The sequence below is a fragment of the Procambarus clarkii genome, chromosome 16 (genome assembly GCF_040958095.1).
Source record: "Procambarus clarkii isolate CNS0578487 chromosome 16, FALCON_Pclarkii_2.0, whole genome shotgun sequence".
NCBI classification, from domain to species: Eukaryota; Metazoa; Arthropoda; class Malacostraca; order Decapoda; family Cambaridae; genus Procambarus; species Procambarus clarkii.
This window is the reverse complement of record NC_091165.1, coordinates 27,228,327-27,247,514: the sequence shown is the minus strand read 5'-3', so window position 1 is coordinate 27,247,514 and position 19,188 is coordinate 27,228,327. Positions and strand designations below refer to the sequence as shown.

The 19,188-nt window shown below is 48.9% G+C and overlaps 1 protein-coding gene across 7 annotated transcripts in view; it reads left to right on the top strand.

Annotated features, from left to right (window-relative positions):
* The window catches only part of LOC123759992 (popeye domain-containing protein 3), a 143,931-nt gene that overhangs the window by 98,785 nt on the left and 25,958 nt on the right, over positions 1–19,188 (top strand). For 6 of the 7 annotated variants that reach the window (XM_045745296.2, XM_045745300.2, XM_045745299.2 and 3 more), the window contains exons 3-5: positions 10,245–10,402; positions 14,362–14,464; positions 16,863–17,003. In XM_045745296.2, coding sequence (XP_045601252.1) covers positions 10,245–10,402; positions 14,362–14,464; positions 16,863–17,003 — 402 coding nt within the window. The remainder of the gene's footprint in view (positions 1–10,244; positions 10,403–14,361; positions 14,465–16,862; positions 17,004–19,188) is intronic. The other variant, XM_045745294.2, reaches the window with a different exon arrangement.

Sequence of the window (19,188 nt, the reverse complement as noted above, 5' to 3'; positions counted from 1 at the left end):
CTGACTCCATACACAGTTTCAAATGTAGATATGATAGAGCCCAATAGGCTCAGGAACCTGTACACCTGTTGATTGACGGTTGAGAGGCGGGACTAAAGAGCCAGAGCTCAACCCCCGCAAGCACAACTAGGTGAGTACAACTAGGTGAGTACACACACACACACACACACACACACACACACACACACACACACACACACACACACACACACACACACACACACACACACACACACACCGTCCCAGTAGGCTGGTAATCAATACTAAGACGACAACCGCCGTCAACAGATAGAAGACGAGGAGGAACGGAAGGAGGAAAAGGGAGAAGTAACACATAACGAAATAACCCGGTGTATAACGTAGTGTGGATGAAGAGGAGGTTAACCTCTAGACCATCACGTCAGCGTCTGGGGGGGTAACTAGAGCCCTCTAGAGATGGCGCTGAAGTAATCTTATTGTCAGTGATGAAGCACCTGGAATTCTTACACACCATCCATATCTCGATTCTTGTTGGTAATGGAAAATGTAATGAAATTATACACTGTGTAGCCTAAATTTAGAACGATTTCTACTTATTCTCTACGTGTGACGTGTCAATTGTGTCACCCTGTTGGGGTCAGGAAGAGGTTGGGGGTCAGGTGGAGGTTGGGGTCAGGTGGCGGCTTGCATGAGCTGAAGGCATCACATGAGAACATGAAAAATAATAGACACTGCAATACACCTATTGCCCCCATACGAAGCAGCTCCTATTTATGTCTACCCAAACTCGCTAATATATATTTCTCCAACCTGCTCTTGGACCAGTCCAAGGACGCCACGTCTATCATGTTACAGAGTAATCTGTTCCATAAATCAACAACCCTCTTTCTGAAATGGTATTTACCCAACCCGTTCTCTTAAGATAACGTCGCTTTTCGTTCGTATGAGCGTTATGGCAAAAAAAATGGACGTAATTTGAAATGAAATCGGCTCACGAAAGTGATGTACTGTCCCGTTTTCTGTTTGGAGTCCTCTGGCTTACTCGGTTAGGTTAGGAGAGGAAAGTTTCAATTAACGGGTTTCATGACGTTTTGAAACCTTAAGTGAACTTCCTGCCCTCTTAACCTACAAGAGGGCCCTTATCTTGCTGTTTTGGAAAAGATAAAATCCTAAATATATTTTCGATAATTTTACATTTTCAAATTGCGTCCATTTTCGGCCGTACGGGCAAACGACCAAATTCAGACGTAGTTTGTAAGAAGACAAGTGATGCAAGCTGTACCTGTGTCTGCTCTGGCAACATATACAAACGAATAATACGGGCTCACCATAGCCCGTGTTACTTGGAACTTTTTGTTCCAAGTAGCGAATCTTTAACAACAACAACAACAACAAACGAATATAGTATATCAGACGAGTATATCAAAAGATATACTCGAATGCGCATGTTTATCAACACAGCAGATACGCAAGATACCAGCTTGATGGGTAAAATAATTTGTTATTATTTAAAGTCACTAGTTCTTGAGTTAGACAAATAGGTTGACTATTATCCAGTTATACAATGCTCTACAGTAGATTTAAAATAATTGACAAATGATTCAGATCCGTGGGAGGTAACTACTAAGTCTCTCTCATTAGAGTGGTTCCAATACTGGGCAGCGCGTCAAACTGTCAAGAGTAATGATATTTGTAGTTTAGAAATTGGATAAAAACGCGTTATTTAATCGGCATCTCTGATTGTTGGCACCCTCATTATCCTTCCATTAACAGGCTCGTTAAGATGCTAATGATTTGTTGCCCAACTAGCTAGGGAGGGGGGGGGGAGGGGGGCCAGGTAGAGAGGGTCGCCCCGACCCTCCAAAAAGAAAACATCCATTGCTAATGGGTTGGTGCGGACCGCTGCACTCGGTTAGTTACTTGAAGCAAGATCAGTCGAGCAGTAGGAGTTTCTACCGGAATGTGATGATTGGAGGGCCACGCGGCGATTGGGAAGGGGGGGGGGAGTTGTTATGAGGGATGGGGAGATGGGGAAGCAGAGGGATCATAGGGGGGGGAGGTAGGAGAGGATGGGGAGGGGGTGTGAGGATTGAGGATGAACCAGTCAGGTGGAGGAGGACCCCAATTAGGAACTATTAGGGGAAAGCACCAAGCTATTACGACTATATAGCACTTGGAAAGGATCAGGATGAAGATTTGGGATGGGACAGGGGGAAGGAATGGTGCCCCAATCACTAGGACGGTCGGGGATTAAACGCCGACCTGCATGAAGCGAGCCCGTCGCTCTACCGTCCAGCCCAAGTGGTTCGTAGCAGGACCCCGAGTGATAATCACCACCAGGTTGGTAACACTGTGTGCTGGTGGCGGCTGTGGCCGTTGGCAACACTGGTGGCAGCTACCAGGATCGTTTTTGTGTTGTGAAGGTTAGCAAAGGGTCGTTAGTATGGGAGATTAGTTAGGTCGGGCTCTTAGAGCACAGACAGTTGTGTAAATTGTGACCAAACGTGCAAGTGGGGGACGCTAACGTGCTTACCACCATGTGTGTGTGGTAAGGCTGCGACCAGCCGCGGCCAACAGTCTCGTTGTTGACCAGTCCAGCAACCAGGAGGCCCTGGTCGACGACCGGGCCGCAGGGACGCTTAAGTCCCGGAAACACCTCAAGGTGATGGAAGGTAAGATGTTGCTGTCTTATACTGTGGTGCCTCACATGTACCCCATGCTCCTGTTGTTGCACACCCTACCCCCCACCCCACTTCTGGCACTCCCTCCCCCCCCTTTCTGGCACTCCCTCCCTCCCCCCCTTCTGGCACTCCCTCCCTCCCCCCCTTCTGGCACTCCCTCCCCACCTCTCCCCATCACACCAGCCTCTCATCCCACCTGGTAATCACCTACTACGTGGGGGATAGTGAAAATCAATTTCCCCACCATCCTGCTGCTACCTGGGGATCACGCGCCTCTGGCGGGGAGGTTTGATGGGTATTCTCCATAGTTGTGGGGAATATCAGGGAGGGGGGCAGAGGAGCTCCCTTGCTGGGGTCCAGGAACGGTGAACTCACAGACTGGGGTCCATGGTTGGGATCCACGGTGTGTAAATTCCCTGAAGGAGCTATATACACCTGCGGTCCACGGTAAATGAACTCATTGTTTTCAGGTCCATGGTGAGTGACCTCATGCCTGGGGGCCACAGGCGACCAGTGGATATGACCACTGGAGGGCAGGGTAACGAGGGGTAGTGAGGCTCCCACACCGCCCTGGCACCCGTCATCTAACTCTTCTCTTCACTGGTTACACAATACACCTTTCCTCTCCATCATCACCGTGGAATCTTGTCCGTGTGGTCTTCTGCCCCGTGTGCTCTGTCTTCCTGTTTATCACCAGCTGCTGCTGCTCCCCGCCCCTACGGCGCCCTCCCTCAGCGTCACCTCCTGCTGCTCCCCGCCCCTCTTAACTGCACCCTTCTAACCTCCAGCAGCTGCGTTCCCGCCACTTTCGTCAGCTGGACCCGCAGCGCCCCCGCCAGCTGCACGCTAGTTGGCTGCTGGCTTCTCCTTTCCTCCTGGGCCTCTTTGTTAGTAATTAAAAAGTTTTAGGGCTAAATTCCTCAAACTTTTTTATTTCCTTTGCTCAGGGTGTGTGTGTGGGGGGGAGGGGGAGGGTGTCCTCTCCCCCAGCCTCCCCTCTCTTGTCCTCACGTCCAGAGACAGGCGTGAACGAGTGTGTGAGCAGAGGACTAACGAGGTCGTTGTGTGGTAACGAGCACCCGACAAGAGCATAACGAGTCAGCATTGATACTTCAATTGAAAATCGAATTTAAATGATGGTTTGGGTGGTGTTGTGTAGTTTGTTTACAGTTGTGAGTTGAGGGTCGGGTGGTTAGCGACCGCCTCGTTGTCTTCCGCTCGTTATCTTCTCTTGTCTAGCCTTCCTTTCTTTCTCTAATTGCTTTCCCTGTTCCTGCTTCCCAGTCCCTGAACATATCTTCCTTCCCTCCCACCTGACTCGTAAGTTTCTACCTCTCTAAATCCCTCCCACCCTCTTTCCTGCTCTCTTGCGTTTCCTTCCCATTGTGAGGGATTAACGCCTCTCCTGACACTCTCCTGCGAACCTTCCTCCTCGATCCTTGTCTTCTCCACCATTAGTTAGCCTCTTCTCTTCCCTTCCCTTTTGTCAGCTCTCCGTTATCTTCTCCATATCTCTCTCTCTCTCTCTCTCTCTCTAACTCGGAGAGAGAGAGAGAGAGAGAGAGAGAGAGAGAGAGAGAGAGAGAGAGAGAGAGAGAGAGAGAGAGAGAGAGAGAGAGAGAGAGAGAGAGAGAGAGACCACCTTCAAGGTGGCATGACCCAAGAGGGCTGGAAATCATTCACTTTCCCAGCTGTTTCTTTCACCCAGACGACTGTTGATCTCTATTTGTTGCACAGTGTTTCCTTGCATCACAAGTCCTCTATGTACCTCCAGGGGTGTCTGTATCTGACGTGGACCCTCGGTAACACTGTGGGAATTGGGGTTATAAATAGTATTTACCCAACTCCCCCCTCTCCCCTACCTGCTTCTCAGGTCAGTAACTTAAGGGTGCGATTGGTGCGCGTGTGCGCGCGCGCGCCTGACTTTGATTCACCAAGTCAAGTTTTCCAACTTTGATTCACCAAGTCAAAGCTACTTGGTCCTGCCTTGCTTGCTCGCTCCTTTGATAGATGTGTGATAGACAGATGGATTCTAATTATAATGGTAATGAGACATTTTTGTTAATAAAATAATTGTTTTTATATTTATATTAAACGATAATAACTTGTAAATTAACGTTAGGAAAGTGTCAGTTTAAAACTATTGACATGAGTTTTAATGTGGTTGAGATGTAATTTAACATGAGCGAAACTGGGTTAACATTAATACAGTTTCGTTAAGTTAGTGAAATATGTTACTATAATGTGGGTCAGTAGAAGATAATAAAGAGTTTAAACGTTAGTGAAGTGGGCTGATAGTGAAATGTGGGTGGCGGTGTCCGTAGAGTTTACACCCATACTTCTCGCTAGCCGTGTTCGCCTTTATTATCCCGTGTTTTGAACCTTCCTTAAATTATTAGTATTTATAATTCTGCTTCTAATGTTGTCACTGCTGCTTCTGCCTCTTCACTATCACGCCTGCAGTCGCTTGTTAGTTAACATCATTTCGGCTCGATAAATACCTGATATATCCCTGGAAACACAAACCGTTACTGTCTCTATTTTCCGCTTGTTACAACTTGTAATAAAGTTGTTACATCTTGGCTTAACGGGTTTATGACGTATTAGAACGTTGTTACAACTTCCTATATTGGTTGTTACAACTGGTTAGGAGGGGTTAAAACTTGTTCGAGCGTTGTACCAACGTCGTAGCTTCAATGTGTGTTTGGCGGGATGTGCCAATGCCTCTCTAATCAATACTAATTTTGTCCAATACCTCGGCTCAGGGTTGCAAAATGATTATTCTGAACACGCCAAACCAGCCAATCCGTGTTACCACAGGGTGTGAGCAGCTAGCTATCGGGTAACTACTGTTCCCAAGGGTCATTAGTATAATAGGGAACAATTATGGGAATTACCTGGTAATGCTGCACCTGTTGTGAGTGCCAGTATTTACCCACGGCACCTACCACCTTAATCTCTCCACCCCCCTCCCCTACGCTTCCAAACCTACCATAAGACGGTGCTGTTCATTTGTTTATTACAGGTGTGTACTCTCCTAGTTGTGCTTGCGGGGGTTGAGCTCTGGCTCTTTGGTCCCGCCTCTCAACTATCAATCAACTGGTGTACAGATTCTGGAGCCTACTGGGCTCTTTATCATATCTACATATGAAACTGTGTATGGAGTCAGCCTCCACCACATCACTGCCTAATGCATTCCATTTACTAACTACTCTGACACTGAATTTTTGTTTCTAACGTCTCTGTGGCTCATTTGGGTACTCAGTTTCCACCTGTGTCCCCTTGTTCGTGTTCCACTCGTGCTAAAGAGTTTGTCTTTGTCCACCCTGTCAATTCCCCTGAGAATTTTATAGGTGGTTATCATGTCTCCCCTTACTCTTCTGTTTTCCAGGGACGTGAGGTTTAGCTCCCGTAGCCTTTCCTCGTAGCTTGTGTGTGTATTCACCTAGTTGTGTTTGCGGGGGTTGAGCTTTGCTCTTTCGGCCCGCCTCTCAAATGTCAATCAACTGTTTACTAACTACTTTTTTCTTTTTTTTCACACCACACATACACACCCCAGGAAGCAGCCCGTTACAGCTGACTAACTCCCAGGTACCTATTTACTGCTAGGTAACGGGCATTCAGGGTGAAAGAAACTTTGCCCATTTGTTTCTGCCTCGTGCGGGAATCGAACCCTCGCCACAGAATTACGAATCATGCGCGCTATCCACCAGGCTACGAGGCCCCTTACCAGGCTACGAGGTGTGTGTGTGTGTGTGTGTGTGTGTGTGTGTGTGTGTGTGTGTGTGTGTGTGTGTGTGTGTGTGTGTGTGTGTGTGTGTGTATGTGTGTGTTTGTGTATGTGTGTGTTTGTGTGTGTGTGTGTGCGTGCGTGCGTGCGTGCGTGCGTGCGTGTGTACGTGAGTGTTCGCGCTTGCGCTTACACTCTAGTATTTTCCCACCAATCTTGAAGTCTTGTAAAGATAAAAATATCCAAAAAATCACCACCGCACTCGAACAGAAAACTTGAACGAAGTGAAGGTAAATCCTCCAAGATGGCGTCTGCGCGGTAAATAAATTATAAACTATTACAATTGTCGTTGACTCTTGATTGTTGCTGCAATTACCCTAATGACCATAATAATCCATAAACGACTCCAGTGGTTGTAGATTACTTGAGGTGGTCCCAAGTGGTCCAATGGTACCTACCGCAGTTTCTAGATACCTACAGAGGGTCCCACAACACCTACAGAGGGCCCCACAACACCTACAGAGGCCCCACAACACCTACAGAGGGCCCCACAACACCTACAGAGGGCCCCACAACACCTACAGAGGCCCCACAACACCTACAGAGGCCCCCACAACACTTACAGAGGTCCCACAACACCTACAGAGGGCCCCACAACACCTACAGAGGGCCCCACAACACCTACAGAGGGTCCCACAACACCTACAGAGGGCCCCACAACACCTACAGAGGCCCCACAACACCTACAGAGGGCCCCACAACACCTACAGAGGCCCCCACAACACCTACAGAGGCCCCCACAACACTTACAGAGGTCCCACAACACTTACAGAGGTCCCACAACACTTACAGAGGTCCCACAACACCTACAGAAGCCCCCACAACACCTACAGAGGTCCCACAACACCCACAGAGGTCCCATAACACCCACAGAGGTCCCACAACACCTACAGAGGCCTCACAACACCTACAGAGGCCCCCACAACACCCACAGAGGCCCCACAATACCTACAGAGGCCCCCACAACACTTACAGAGGTCCCATAACACTTACAGAGGTCCCACAACACTTACAGAGGTCCCACAACACTTACAGAGGTCCCACAACACCTACAGAGGCCCCCACAACACCTACAGAGGTCCCACAACACCCACAGAGGTCCCATAACACCCACAGAGGTCCCACAACACCTACAGAGGCCTCACAACACCTACAGAGGCCCCCACAACACCCACAGAGGCCCCACAATACCTACAGAGGCCCCCACAACACTTACAGAGGTCCCATAACACTTACAGAGGTCCCACAACACTTACAGAGGTCCCACAACACTTACAGAGGTCCCACAACACCTACAGAGGCCCCCACAACACCCACAGAGGCCCCACAATACCTACAGAGGCCCCCACAACACCTACAGAGGTCCCACAACACCTACAGAGGCCCCACAACACCCACAGAGGTCCCACAACACCTACAGAGGTCCCAGAACACCCACAGAGGCCCCACAACACCTACAGAGGCCCCACAACACCTACAGAGGTCCCAGAACACCCACAGAGGTCCCAGAACACCCACAGAGGTCCCACAACACCTACAGAGGTCCCAGAACACCCACAGAGGTCCCACAACACCCACAGAGGTCCCAGGACACATTGCCAACTCTTGTATGCACAACATCACACCAATGATGCCAAACCTCTCGTTGTCATAATTAACTCAATTGCTCTCGTATATATGGCAAGGTATTCCTGGCTGCCACATTTCTGTACATAGTGCCATCAGCGCCCAGGCAAACTATGGGTTTGTTGCCATTGAAACCCATTACAGTGTGTTGCAAATTGTTATCTATTAATATATTCTTTCTAACTGTTGTGGTTAGTACTGTGTCTTGGAGAAATATATACCGACAGCTAGGCTCTACTGCCTCTTGTCTTCAAGACATTCCAGCTGCTAGAAAGGCAGCCTCACCTCTCTATTATCAGCCTTGAAACAATCGCAAATGCTTCATCGATCGTACAAGGGAGGGAGGGAGGGGGTGGTGGTGAAGTGGGCTTCGTGGTGAAGAGGTTAACGATTGCGCTTCTCAGCCGCAGGTCCCGGGAGTAAATCTCGGCCGGAGCAGAAATAAATTGCCAGCGTTTCCTTTCACCTCGTGCTGCTGTTCACTTAGTAGTAAATAGGTATTTTGGGGGGTTAGTTTCTGGGGGCTTCATCCTGGGGATGGTCAGTAGTGATGGGCCTAGTGATCACACACACACACACACACACACACACACACACACACACACACACACACACACACACACACACACACACACACACACACACACACACACACACACACGGGGTGGTCTGGTAACTGAGTGGACAGCGGGCATGACTCGTAATTCTGTGGCCCGAGTTCGATTCCCGGACCTGGCAGAAACAAATGGACAAAGTTTCTTTCACCCTGAATGCCTCTGTTACCTAGCAGTAAATAGATACCTGGGAGTTAGACAGCTGTCACACACACAAGAAGCAGCTCCGTAGCAGCTGTCTAACTCCCAGGTACCTATTTACTGCTAGGTAACAGGGGCATCAGGGTTGAAAGAAAGTCTGCCCATTTGTTTCTGCCAGGTCCGGGAATCGAACCCGGGCCACAGAATTACGAGTCCTGCGCGCTGTCCACTCAGTTACCAGACCCCCATCCCCCGTGTGTGTGTGTGTGTGTGTGTGTGTGTGTGTGTGTGTGTGTGTGTGTGTGTGTGTGTGTGTGCAGACACACTTGTGTAACAACACCTAAGTTGATGTACAGAGCAGATCGTCTTGGTCGCCGCGAGCCACACTCTCTCCCCTTTAAACTCGCGCTATTCTCCTCTTCTCTCCCCCCTCCCCCTTTCCCCCTTCCCCCTTCCCCCTTCCCCCTCCCCCCTCCCCCTGGCCTGTGCCCCCAACACGCCCCAAATACTCGACGCAGCGTCCTCGTGGTGACATTCAGATAATAGGCAGTTATTAGCTGGCCTCGTCCCCCTAGTGTGTGTGATGTAGGGTTGACCTCGCGGGACTTAAAGGTGCTGCGACCCCCCATTGACCTGCTTGACTAGTACCTGCTTGACCACTACCTGCTTGACCACTACCTGCTTGACCACTACCTGCTTGACCACTACCTGCTTGACCACTACCTGCTTGACCACTATCTGCTTGACCAGTACCTGCTTGACCAGTACCTGCTAGTACTTCTTCCCTGACCTTACCTGCCTGGTTATACCATGACGTTCTGGGTATGACCCCAGCTTACGTATTCTGGGTGTGTGCCACCTGGGGGTGACCCCTCACCAGCTGTTGTTGATCCGGTCACACGTCTCCTCCTGTAACATTTCTTCAAGTGCGGTTAATGAAACGAATCTCATGTCTAGGAAGTGATAATGTATTTAAAGTGTGTGTGTGTATGATATCTGTCCCTTCATCTGTCTCCCATTTCCGTGTCTTTGTAATAACTTAAGACTGATTCTCTATAAGACTATCATTATAAAAGTTACGAGTTCCTGAAGCCAAACTCTGGAGGGTGAAATCAGTTCCTTTATATGGTTTAGTGTGGGGGAATATGTATGTTTGGTTGAGGTGGGCTTGTGGTCATCTGTGGTCCCTCCCTGTCTCCCTCTGTCTGTCTCTCTCTGTCTGTCTCTCTCTCTCTCTCTCTCTCTCTCTCTCTCTCTCTCTCTCTCTCTCTCTCTCTCTCTCTCTCTCTCTCTCTCTCTCTCTCTCTCTCTCTCTCTCTTTCTCTCCCTCCCTCTCCACCTTCCTCCATCTCCTCTACCTAGGAGCTGGCGCCCTCTCAGCCCTCACTAATGGCGTGCCTGCCTCTCCCGCAGGTATACAAGAGCCTGTTCCAGCCCCTGAAGGTCTCTCGACACCAGTTCAAGCGAGTCATCAACTGCATGAAGCTGATCCGGTACGTCAAGTTCCAGGAGATCTACGCTCAGGAGAAGATCACCAGGGTTGACTCCCTCTCCCTCGTCCTGTCTGGCAGGTGCGTCCCAACCTCTCTCCCACTCTACACACTCACCCACGTGTCCTCCCACAGTCTGGTCACAACCTTCATGCCAAGATGGTGGTGGTGGTGAAAGGTTAGTTCTGGGAGTGGTGGTTATAGGTAATGGTGGTAGTGATGGTGGTAATATTAGTGCAACCCGTTCTCGCAAATTTAATAAGTCAATATTGACTTATTAAATATGTGCATAGGTGACATACTTAACATAATAGATACCCTTAAAAAGATTCATAGAAAACACCGACCTTACCTAACCTTGTTAGTATCTTAAGATAAGCATCTTATTGCTTCGTAATTACAATTATTACCTAACCTATAATAGGTATAGGTTAAGTAATAATTGTAATTACGAAGCAATAAGATGCTTATCTTAAGATACTAACAAGGTTAGGTAAGGTCGGTGTTTTCTATGAATCTTTTTAAGGGTATCTATTATGTTTAGTATATCACCTATGCACGTAGTTAATAAGTCAATATTGACTTTACGAATTTGCGAGAACGGGTTGCATTAGTGATGGTAGTTATTGACAGCAGTATTAAGAAACCTTGAATGATCCCTAAGCTACAAATCACTAAGACCTCTATGACCCGAACAGGATTCGAACCTGCATAGTTAGAGATGACCCAGCGGAGTACACAGTGCTGAAACCACCGCACCAACGATCGCCTATTACTATATATATAAGGATTTGTAAGTGGCGGTCGCCAGAACTGGTGTAATTCGCCAGTTACAGCCCCGCTCCTGTGCCAGGTAAGTCCACTGCGGGCTCGCCATAGCCCGTGCTATTTGCAACTTTTGCTCCCAGTAGCTGAATCTAAAACAACAACGTGGCGATCGTTAGTGAGGTGGTTTCAGTATTGTGTACACTGCTGGGTGATCTCTGGCTATGCAGGTTCGAGTCCTGGTCAGGTCATAGTTCTTAGTGATTATATATATATATATATATATATATATATATATATATATATATATATATATATATATATATATATATATATATATATATATATATATATATATATAATATATAATATAATGCAAAATAAAAAATTACCCATTCGAAAACAAATGAGTCGCAATTCAAGAAGATTTTCCACGGACGGTTTTTGAATGATAGATGTCTGGAGAAAGTTGACGGTCCATTTCACGAGACGAGGATGTGACGACGAGACAGCGAAGTATTGAAACCTTGGACGAGCGATAGACAGTACCAAAGTAGGTGCTGCAATTGGAATATTATTAGAGCACATTTAGACAAGGAACACACCCATACTTCTTAGCTGGAGCCTTGGAAGTAGCGGTAGAAGAGAAGAATGCTTGTGATGCGAGGCTAATGCCAAGAGTTTCAATACGAGGAGAGGTGAAGTGATCAGCTGAACGGATTTCCTCTGAGTTGTATGAAAGTTTAATTCAGGGGAGCGTTCCTACATACGAGGGTGCTGGCGGCCCCCGCAAGTTCGCCATGTGCGGTGTGGAAAGAGACGTTCCAACACAACTTTGTACAACGATGTTATACAGAGTGAAAGAGGGTGGAGTGTACGGAGATGGAGTGCAGGCCCGTTATGCTGGGTGGTGGAATGGTTGGTGGAGGGGCGAGGCAGGATCGAACGTGTTAGGGCGGGGTGAGGCTCGTTTGGGTGGAGTGGAGCCGAGTTAGACAGGTTGGCTGGTTGTTGATCTGCAGGTGGGCGAGGCTGGGTGGGTTGGGAGGTGGGCGAGGCTGGGTGGGTTGGGAGGGGTCTGTAGCAACAGGTAACGTTCAGCAGATCCAATTTCCTGTTGTCGGCCAGTCGTCATTTCCCTGCCTAGCTCTTCTTGCGAATTATATATATGTATATGAGAGAGAAGAAGGCGTGGCAGGAACATAGGTATAGAGAACGGTACACAAATACACGCTGCTGCAGCCCACTACGCCACGAGCACCCCATAAAAGAAAATTAAGCTGGTGTTTATATCACGTTACCCAACCAGCTTAGTGTGTGCGGGGCGGCGGCCACTGACGTAACTAGTCACAATAGTCTGAAATTCACGTGGATTAATCAGGGCACAGTGTGTAAGTTGGTGGAGTCACGTGGTGCACCCGCCAGCTTCCCAGGCTTTTATGGCGCTCCTGGTGTGGTGGGTACACCTAGGGGAGGGGGGGGTGTTCGTCCCTGTACAGGTGTGCTCGTCCCTGCACACACGTGTTTGATGCTCTCACACTTCCCTGGTCACTGTTGTTTCACTTTATTGTGTGTGTGTGTGTCTGTGTGTGTGTGTGTGTGTGTGTGTGTGTGTGTGTGTGTGTGTGTGTGTGTGTGTGTGTGTGTGTGTGTGTGTGTGTGTGTGTGCGCAGTTATATATATAATGTAGATGTTTCTATAGTCTATCAGCTATAACAGAACTGACAGAGCTATACTGAGCTTATAAGGAGAACTAACACAGCTCAGTATAGCTGTGTCACTTCTTCAGAGTGTACTACTGAAGATGCCACATTGCTGACGAAACAGAGTTATATATATATATATGGCACAACTCTCCTAAACACGAGAGTTAAGTATACAACTTTAGAACACTTTCCCACCAGGAGACTCGAACCCTAGCCAGCACAGAAGCCTTCCAGCAACTGGCATAACAGGTACGCCTTAACCCGCTCCACCACCCGCTCAGACCCTTAAAAGAGATGGTAATTTCGGAGTATTTAAATACCCCAAAGATCAACACCTCCCAAGAGCACCAGAGCAAGTGAGGGGTCATTTATACGTTAATTTCATCAAGTCCCTGTTAATATGGGAAGACACAGTGTCTCTGCTTAAGGCACAACTCTCCTAAACACGAGAGTTAAGTATACAACTTTAGAACACTTTCCCACCAGGAGACTCGAACCCTAGCCAGCACAGAAGCCTTCCAGCAACTGGCATAACAGGTACGCCTTAACCCGCTCCACCACCAGCGTACCTGTTATGCCAGTTGCTGGAAGGCTTCTGTGCTGGCTAGGGTTCGAGTCTCCTGGTGGGAAAGTGTTCTAAAGTTGTATACTTAAATCTCGTGTTTAGGAGAGTTGTGCCTTAAGCAGAGACACTGTGTCTTCCCATATTAACAGGGACTTGATGAAATTAACGTATAAATGACCCCTCACTTGCTCTGGTGCTCTTGGGAGGTGTTGATCTTTGGGGTATTTAAATACTCCGAAATTACCATCTCTTTTAAGGGTCTGAGCGGGTGGTGGAGCGGGTTAAGGCGTACCTGTTATGCCAGTTGCTGGAAGGCTTCTGTGCTGGCTAGGGTTCGAGTCTCCTGGTGGGAAAGTGTTCTAAAGTTATATATATATATATATATATATATATATATATATATATATATATATATATATATATATATATATATATATATATATATATTTCTAATTATCTTCTTATCTGACTCCACTTCCTAGTCGTCGTCCTCGACAACCCCTTACCACCACCCCTCGGCAAACGAACAACTCAGGTGGTGCAGTAATTATCCTTCAGAGAGAGAGAGAGGGGGAAAGCATCTTGAAGTATCCCCCTCTCCCTCCAACCCTCCCTCCCGTAGGCCTCTAGGATCCTTATCCCACAAGAGCTGTAGAGATTGTTCATGTGGGCCAAAGTTCACAGGCAGCTATTGTGTTGGGGCAACTGTCAGGGAACTGTGAGGCAGTGTCTAATGAGGTCATGTATGGAATTACAATAGTTGTGTAGTTACTGCGTATTTCTTTGATGTCATCCCCTAATATCGAGGTCTATAGAAGACCTGGTGGCCCTGTCAAGGCGACTCGTAATTATATCCGAGAGAGAGAGAGAGAGAGAGAGAGAGAGAGAGAGAGAGAGAGAGAGAGAGAGAGAGAGAGAGAGAGAGAGAGAGAGAGAGAGAGAGAGAGAGACAGTCAAGGTGGTGATACCTGGTGTTGGTGACTGACATACCTTCCCTCCCATAGACTGGTGATCAGTCAAAACGGTCGGGCGCTGCACATAGTCTCCCAGCACCAGTTCCTGGACTCTCCGGAGTGGTTTGGCGTCTCCACCGACGAGTTCTTCCAGGTGAGTCCGTAATCTTTCTATGTCTTCTTTTCTTCCCCCTCCTCCACCTCCTCCTGTATCTTCTCTGCCTAGCTGCAGCTTCACTCCCTCTTTTATCTTCTCTTCTTCCTCCTGCATCTCCTCCTCCCACACCTACTTCTCTTCCTCCGTCTTCACCGTCACCTTTCCCTCACACAGGTACCATCACTTGCTTTGTTTTGTACATACTCTTGAAATTGTCTGTTGTGTACCTCTTGAAAGAGGTACACCAGTAGAGAGATCTCAGAGCTGACAGCACGAGGAATACTGTTAAGAGCTAAATCTCGTGTCACTTGAAAATTATAAAAATAGTGGAGACATGATCCCTACATATGAAATACACTAGGAAATAGACAGGGCAGGCAAGGAGATCACGGAGATCTGAGATCTCTCTCAGCCTCTCACTCAACCTTTCCTCAAACACCCACCACCATCACCTGGGCGAGGGTGGTGGTGGGTGACCCACCCTGGTGGTGGTGGTGGTGGTGGTGGGTGACCCACCCAGGTGCAGGTGGTGGTGGTGGGTGACCCACCCAGGTGGTGGTGGGTGACCCACCCAGGTGGTGGTGGTGGTGGTGGTGGGTGACCCACCCTGGTGCAGGTGGTGGTGGTGGGTGACCCACCCAGGTGGTGGTGGTGGTGGTGGTGGGTGATCCACCCAGGTGGTGGTGGTGGTGGTGGGTGACCCACCCAGGTGGTGGTGGTGGTGGTGGTGGTGGGTGACCCACCCAGGTGGTGGTGATGGTGGTGGTGGTGGTGGGTGACCCACCCAGGTGGTGGTGGTGGTGGTGGTGGGTGACCCACCCTGGTGCAGGTGGTGGTGGTGGGTGACCCACCCAGGTGGTGGTGGTGGTGGTGGTGGGTGATCCACCCAAGTGGTGGTGGTGGTGGTGGGTGACCCACCCAGGTGGTGGTGGTGGTAGTGGTGGTGGGTGACCCACCCAGGTGGTGGTGGTGGTAGTGGTGGTGGGTGACCCACCCAGGTGGTGGTGGTGGTGGTGGTGGTGGGTGACCCACCTCCCGCCTGGTGCTCAGTATCACACTCTCGCTCTTTAACCAACACTTGTTATCCTCTTATGCCTCACAAGAAGGTTATTTATACCTCCACCCACTAATTAAGGAACTGTGCTTGTGTGCTCGCATAATTGTGCCAGCGGGATCGACCTTCAGTCCTTGTACCCCAGCCTTTCAGCCGTTGGTCGTCAAAGATAATGCCTTCCGACCTTATAGTTACCTTCAGACGTATGGCTAGAGGTGAACTTACCTGGTTGATGGGGTTCTGGGAGATCTTCTACTCCCCAAGCCCGGCCCGAGGCCAGGCTTGACGTGTGAGAGTTTGGTCCACCAGGCTGTTGCTTGGAGCAGCCCGCAGGCCCACATACCCACCACAGCCCGGTTGGTCCGGCACTTGTTTTTAGAAAACAGTCTAGTTTTTTCTTGAAGATGTCCACGGTTGTTCCGGCAATATTTCTGATGCTCGCTGGTAGGACGTTGAACAACCGTGGACCTCTGATGTTTATACAGTGTTCTCTGATTGTGCCTATGGCACCTCTGCTCTTCACTGGTTCTATTCTGCATGTTCTTCCATATCGTTCACTCCAGTACGTTGTTATTTTACTGTGTAGATTTGGGACCTGTCCCTCCAGTATCTTCCATGTGTATATTATTTTGTATCTCTCTCGTCTCCTTTCTAGTGAGTACATTTGGAGAGCTTCTCCAAAGGTGAGGTGGTGGGTGGTAGTCCCACCACCAACTCCACCAACTTCTAGTGCCTCTTTTTCTACATCGCTCTATATTTTGCCAGCTCTTATGGTAAGATAAGAGGTAGCCTGACAGCTGAATGGGTAGCGCTCGGGATTCGTAGTCCTAAGGTTCGGTCCCCGGTGGAGGCGGAAACAAATGGGCTAGAGTTTCTTTCACCCTGATGCCCTGTTCACCTAGCAGTAAATAGGAACCTGGGAGTTAGACAGCTGCTATGGGCTGCTGTGTGTAACAAAAAAGGTCTGGTCGAGGACCGGGCCTCCGTCAATTATAATAACGGGACCATACATAGTTATCATAGCCAGGGAGAGTGGCCCCAGGGAGAGTGACCCCAGGGAGAGTGGCCCAGGGAGAGTGGCCCAGGGATAGTGGCCCAGGGAGAGTGGCCCAGGGAGAGTGACCCCAGGGATAGTGGCCCCAGGGAGAGTGGCCCAGGGAGAGTGACCCCAGGGAGAGTGACCCAGGGAGAGTGACCCCAGGGAGAGTGGCCCAGGGAGAGTGGCCCAGGGATAGTGGCTCAGGGAGAGTGGCCCAGGGAGAGTGACCCCAGGGAAAGTGACCCCAAGGAGAGTGACCCCAAGGAGAGTGGTCCATAAAATAAACCTTGGTGTTATTCCAGGTGTCGGCGACAGCCATCGAAGACTCGAGAGTCCTCATCTGGCATCGAGACAAGCTCAAGCTGACCATTATGGGCGACCAGTTCCTGCAGGCGGTCTTCGATCACATCCTGGGCCGCGACGTCGTCAAGAAACTGATGCAGGTAAACCCCATACCTTGGGGAGGTGTGGGGTGGGAGGGGGGCGCGTCATGGCCTTCCCCATCCATCCTTTCCCACAGACACCCCCTCCCCCCCCCCCTCACATGGTGGGGAGGGGGGCGTGAGATGGGAAGAGGGGCGGCGGGGGGGAGACATGACCTACTCCACCCCTCCCCTACAAACCCCTACACCCCACTTAACTTATTCTCCCCAGAATATTATGATTTGGCTTTTTCCAACTCATTGTTTGGGTTTTGTTAATAATCACGATAAAGACAATATATATATATTACTCATATGAGGAAAGTTTAGCTTTTTCTAGTCAGCTTAAAGTAATAATTAGCAATATACACGTTTGAATTCATTGTAACCCGTTGTGCATTATATCATCATATACAACCAGTTAGTTCTCCAAAGTTCATACGTATACATAGGTTACGAGCTCAAGAGAGTTATAATGTATTTTCTTAAATGTTAGTTAACACCAGATATAGCTGCGCTGTGATTTGTTTTAAATGTTTTTATGTTTATACATGTGTGTGTGTGTGTCTTTATATACTTATGTAGATTTGATATATAATATATATATATATATGCTGTATATAATTATATATGTAATCTATGTAATATATTTTTATTTAATTATTTATAATGTTTTATGCTGGCTAGTTTCAAAGTGTTTTAAACATCTGTTAGATCCAAGAAGTGTAGTGAGAGACACCTGGCGGCCGAGTAAGTAGTTACAGTATCCCAAACATCAGCTCTAATTCAGGCTTCCCAGCCCACCCTGCCCACCCAGATGCCCTACAACCCACCCAGCTCACCACCCACAACCCACCCCGTCCACTACCCACCCCGTCCACAATCCACCCCGTCCACAATCCACCCCGTCCACTACCCACCCCGTCCACTACCTACCCCGTCCACAACCCACCCTGTCCACAATCCACCCCGTCCACTACCCACCCCGTCCACTACCCACCCCGTCCACTACCCACCCCGTCCACTACCCACCCCGTCCACTACCTACCCCGTCTACAACCCACCCCGTCCACTACCCACCCCGTCCACTACCTACCCCGTCCACAACCCACCCTGTCCACAATCCACCCCGTCCACTACCCACCCTGTCCACTACCCACCCCGTCCACTACCTACCCCGTCTACAACCCACCCTGTCCACAATCCACCCCGTCCACTACCCACCCTGTCCACAATCCACCCCGTCCACAACCCACCCCGTCCACAACCCACCCCGTCCACAATCCACCCCGTCCACTACCCACCCGTCCACAACCCACCCCGTCCACAACCCACCCCGTCCACTACCCACCCCGTCCACAACCCACCCCGTCCACAATCCACCCCGTCCACAACCCACCCCGTCCACAATGCACCCCGTCCACTACCCACCCCGTCCACAATCCACCCCGTCCACAATCCACCCCGTCCACAATCCACCCCGTCCACAATCGACCCCGTCCACTACGCACCCCGTCCACAATCGACCCCGTCCACAACCCACCCCGTCCACAACCCATCAAATTTGCGACACAAGAGCCCTGCCGTCTTCCACTTAACTCGAGTCCTCTCATCACAGAGACCAAATCACATAGCTACTTGTCGTGTAGAAGAATATTTGGATAAAGCTCAAGTTCAAAATATACATAATACAGCTCAAGTGCAAAAGATCAGTGATAAAGCTTTTTGTTATTCGGTAGATTTATTTTCAAATATCAAATTATTGAACATCAGCTATTTTCCGAATCTCTCTTTTTAAACACAGCAGAGCAAATCTGTTGGTAAAATGAGGTCTTTGATATTGGCTTGATATACCATGGCTTCTGAGCTAATTGAGTACGATTATATGTTTTCCTGACTGAGCCATAAAAGAGTTTGATGATGTTGAGAGTTTAAGGAGAGGCTGAGAGAGCTCCGTGATCCCACAGCGCTGACTTAGAGTACAGCTTCAGCTTTGTAAGTGGTGGGAAGCGTTTGGGCAGCCTGAGACAGAGCTGGTGTTAACAACTAGCAACATTTGGGTACTCTTTTTTTTTTTTTGTACGAGTACTTTTTTTGTACTCCATTCATTGGAGAATCAACCACAACTGTTTTGGCTTTTTGGTCTTTAATGAATCTTGTTTTGTTTTCAATCTGAATTTTGTTAATCAAGTGAACTATTTTGTGT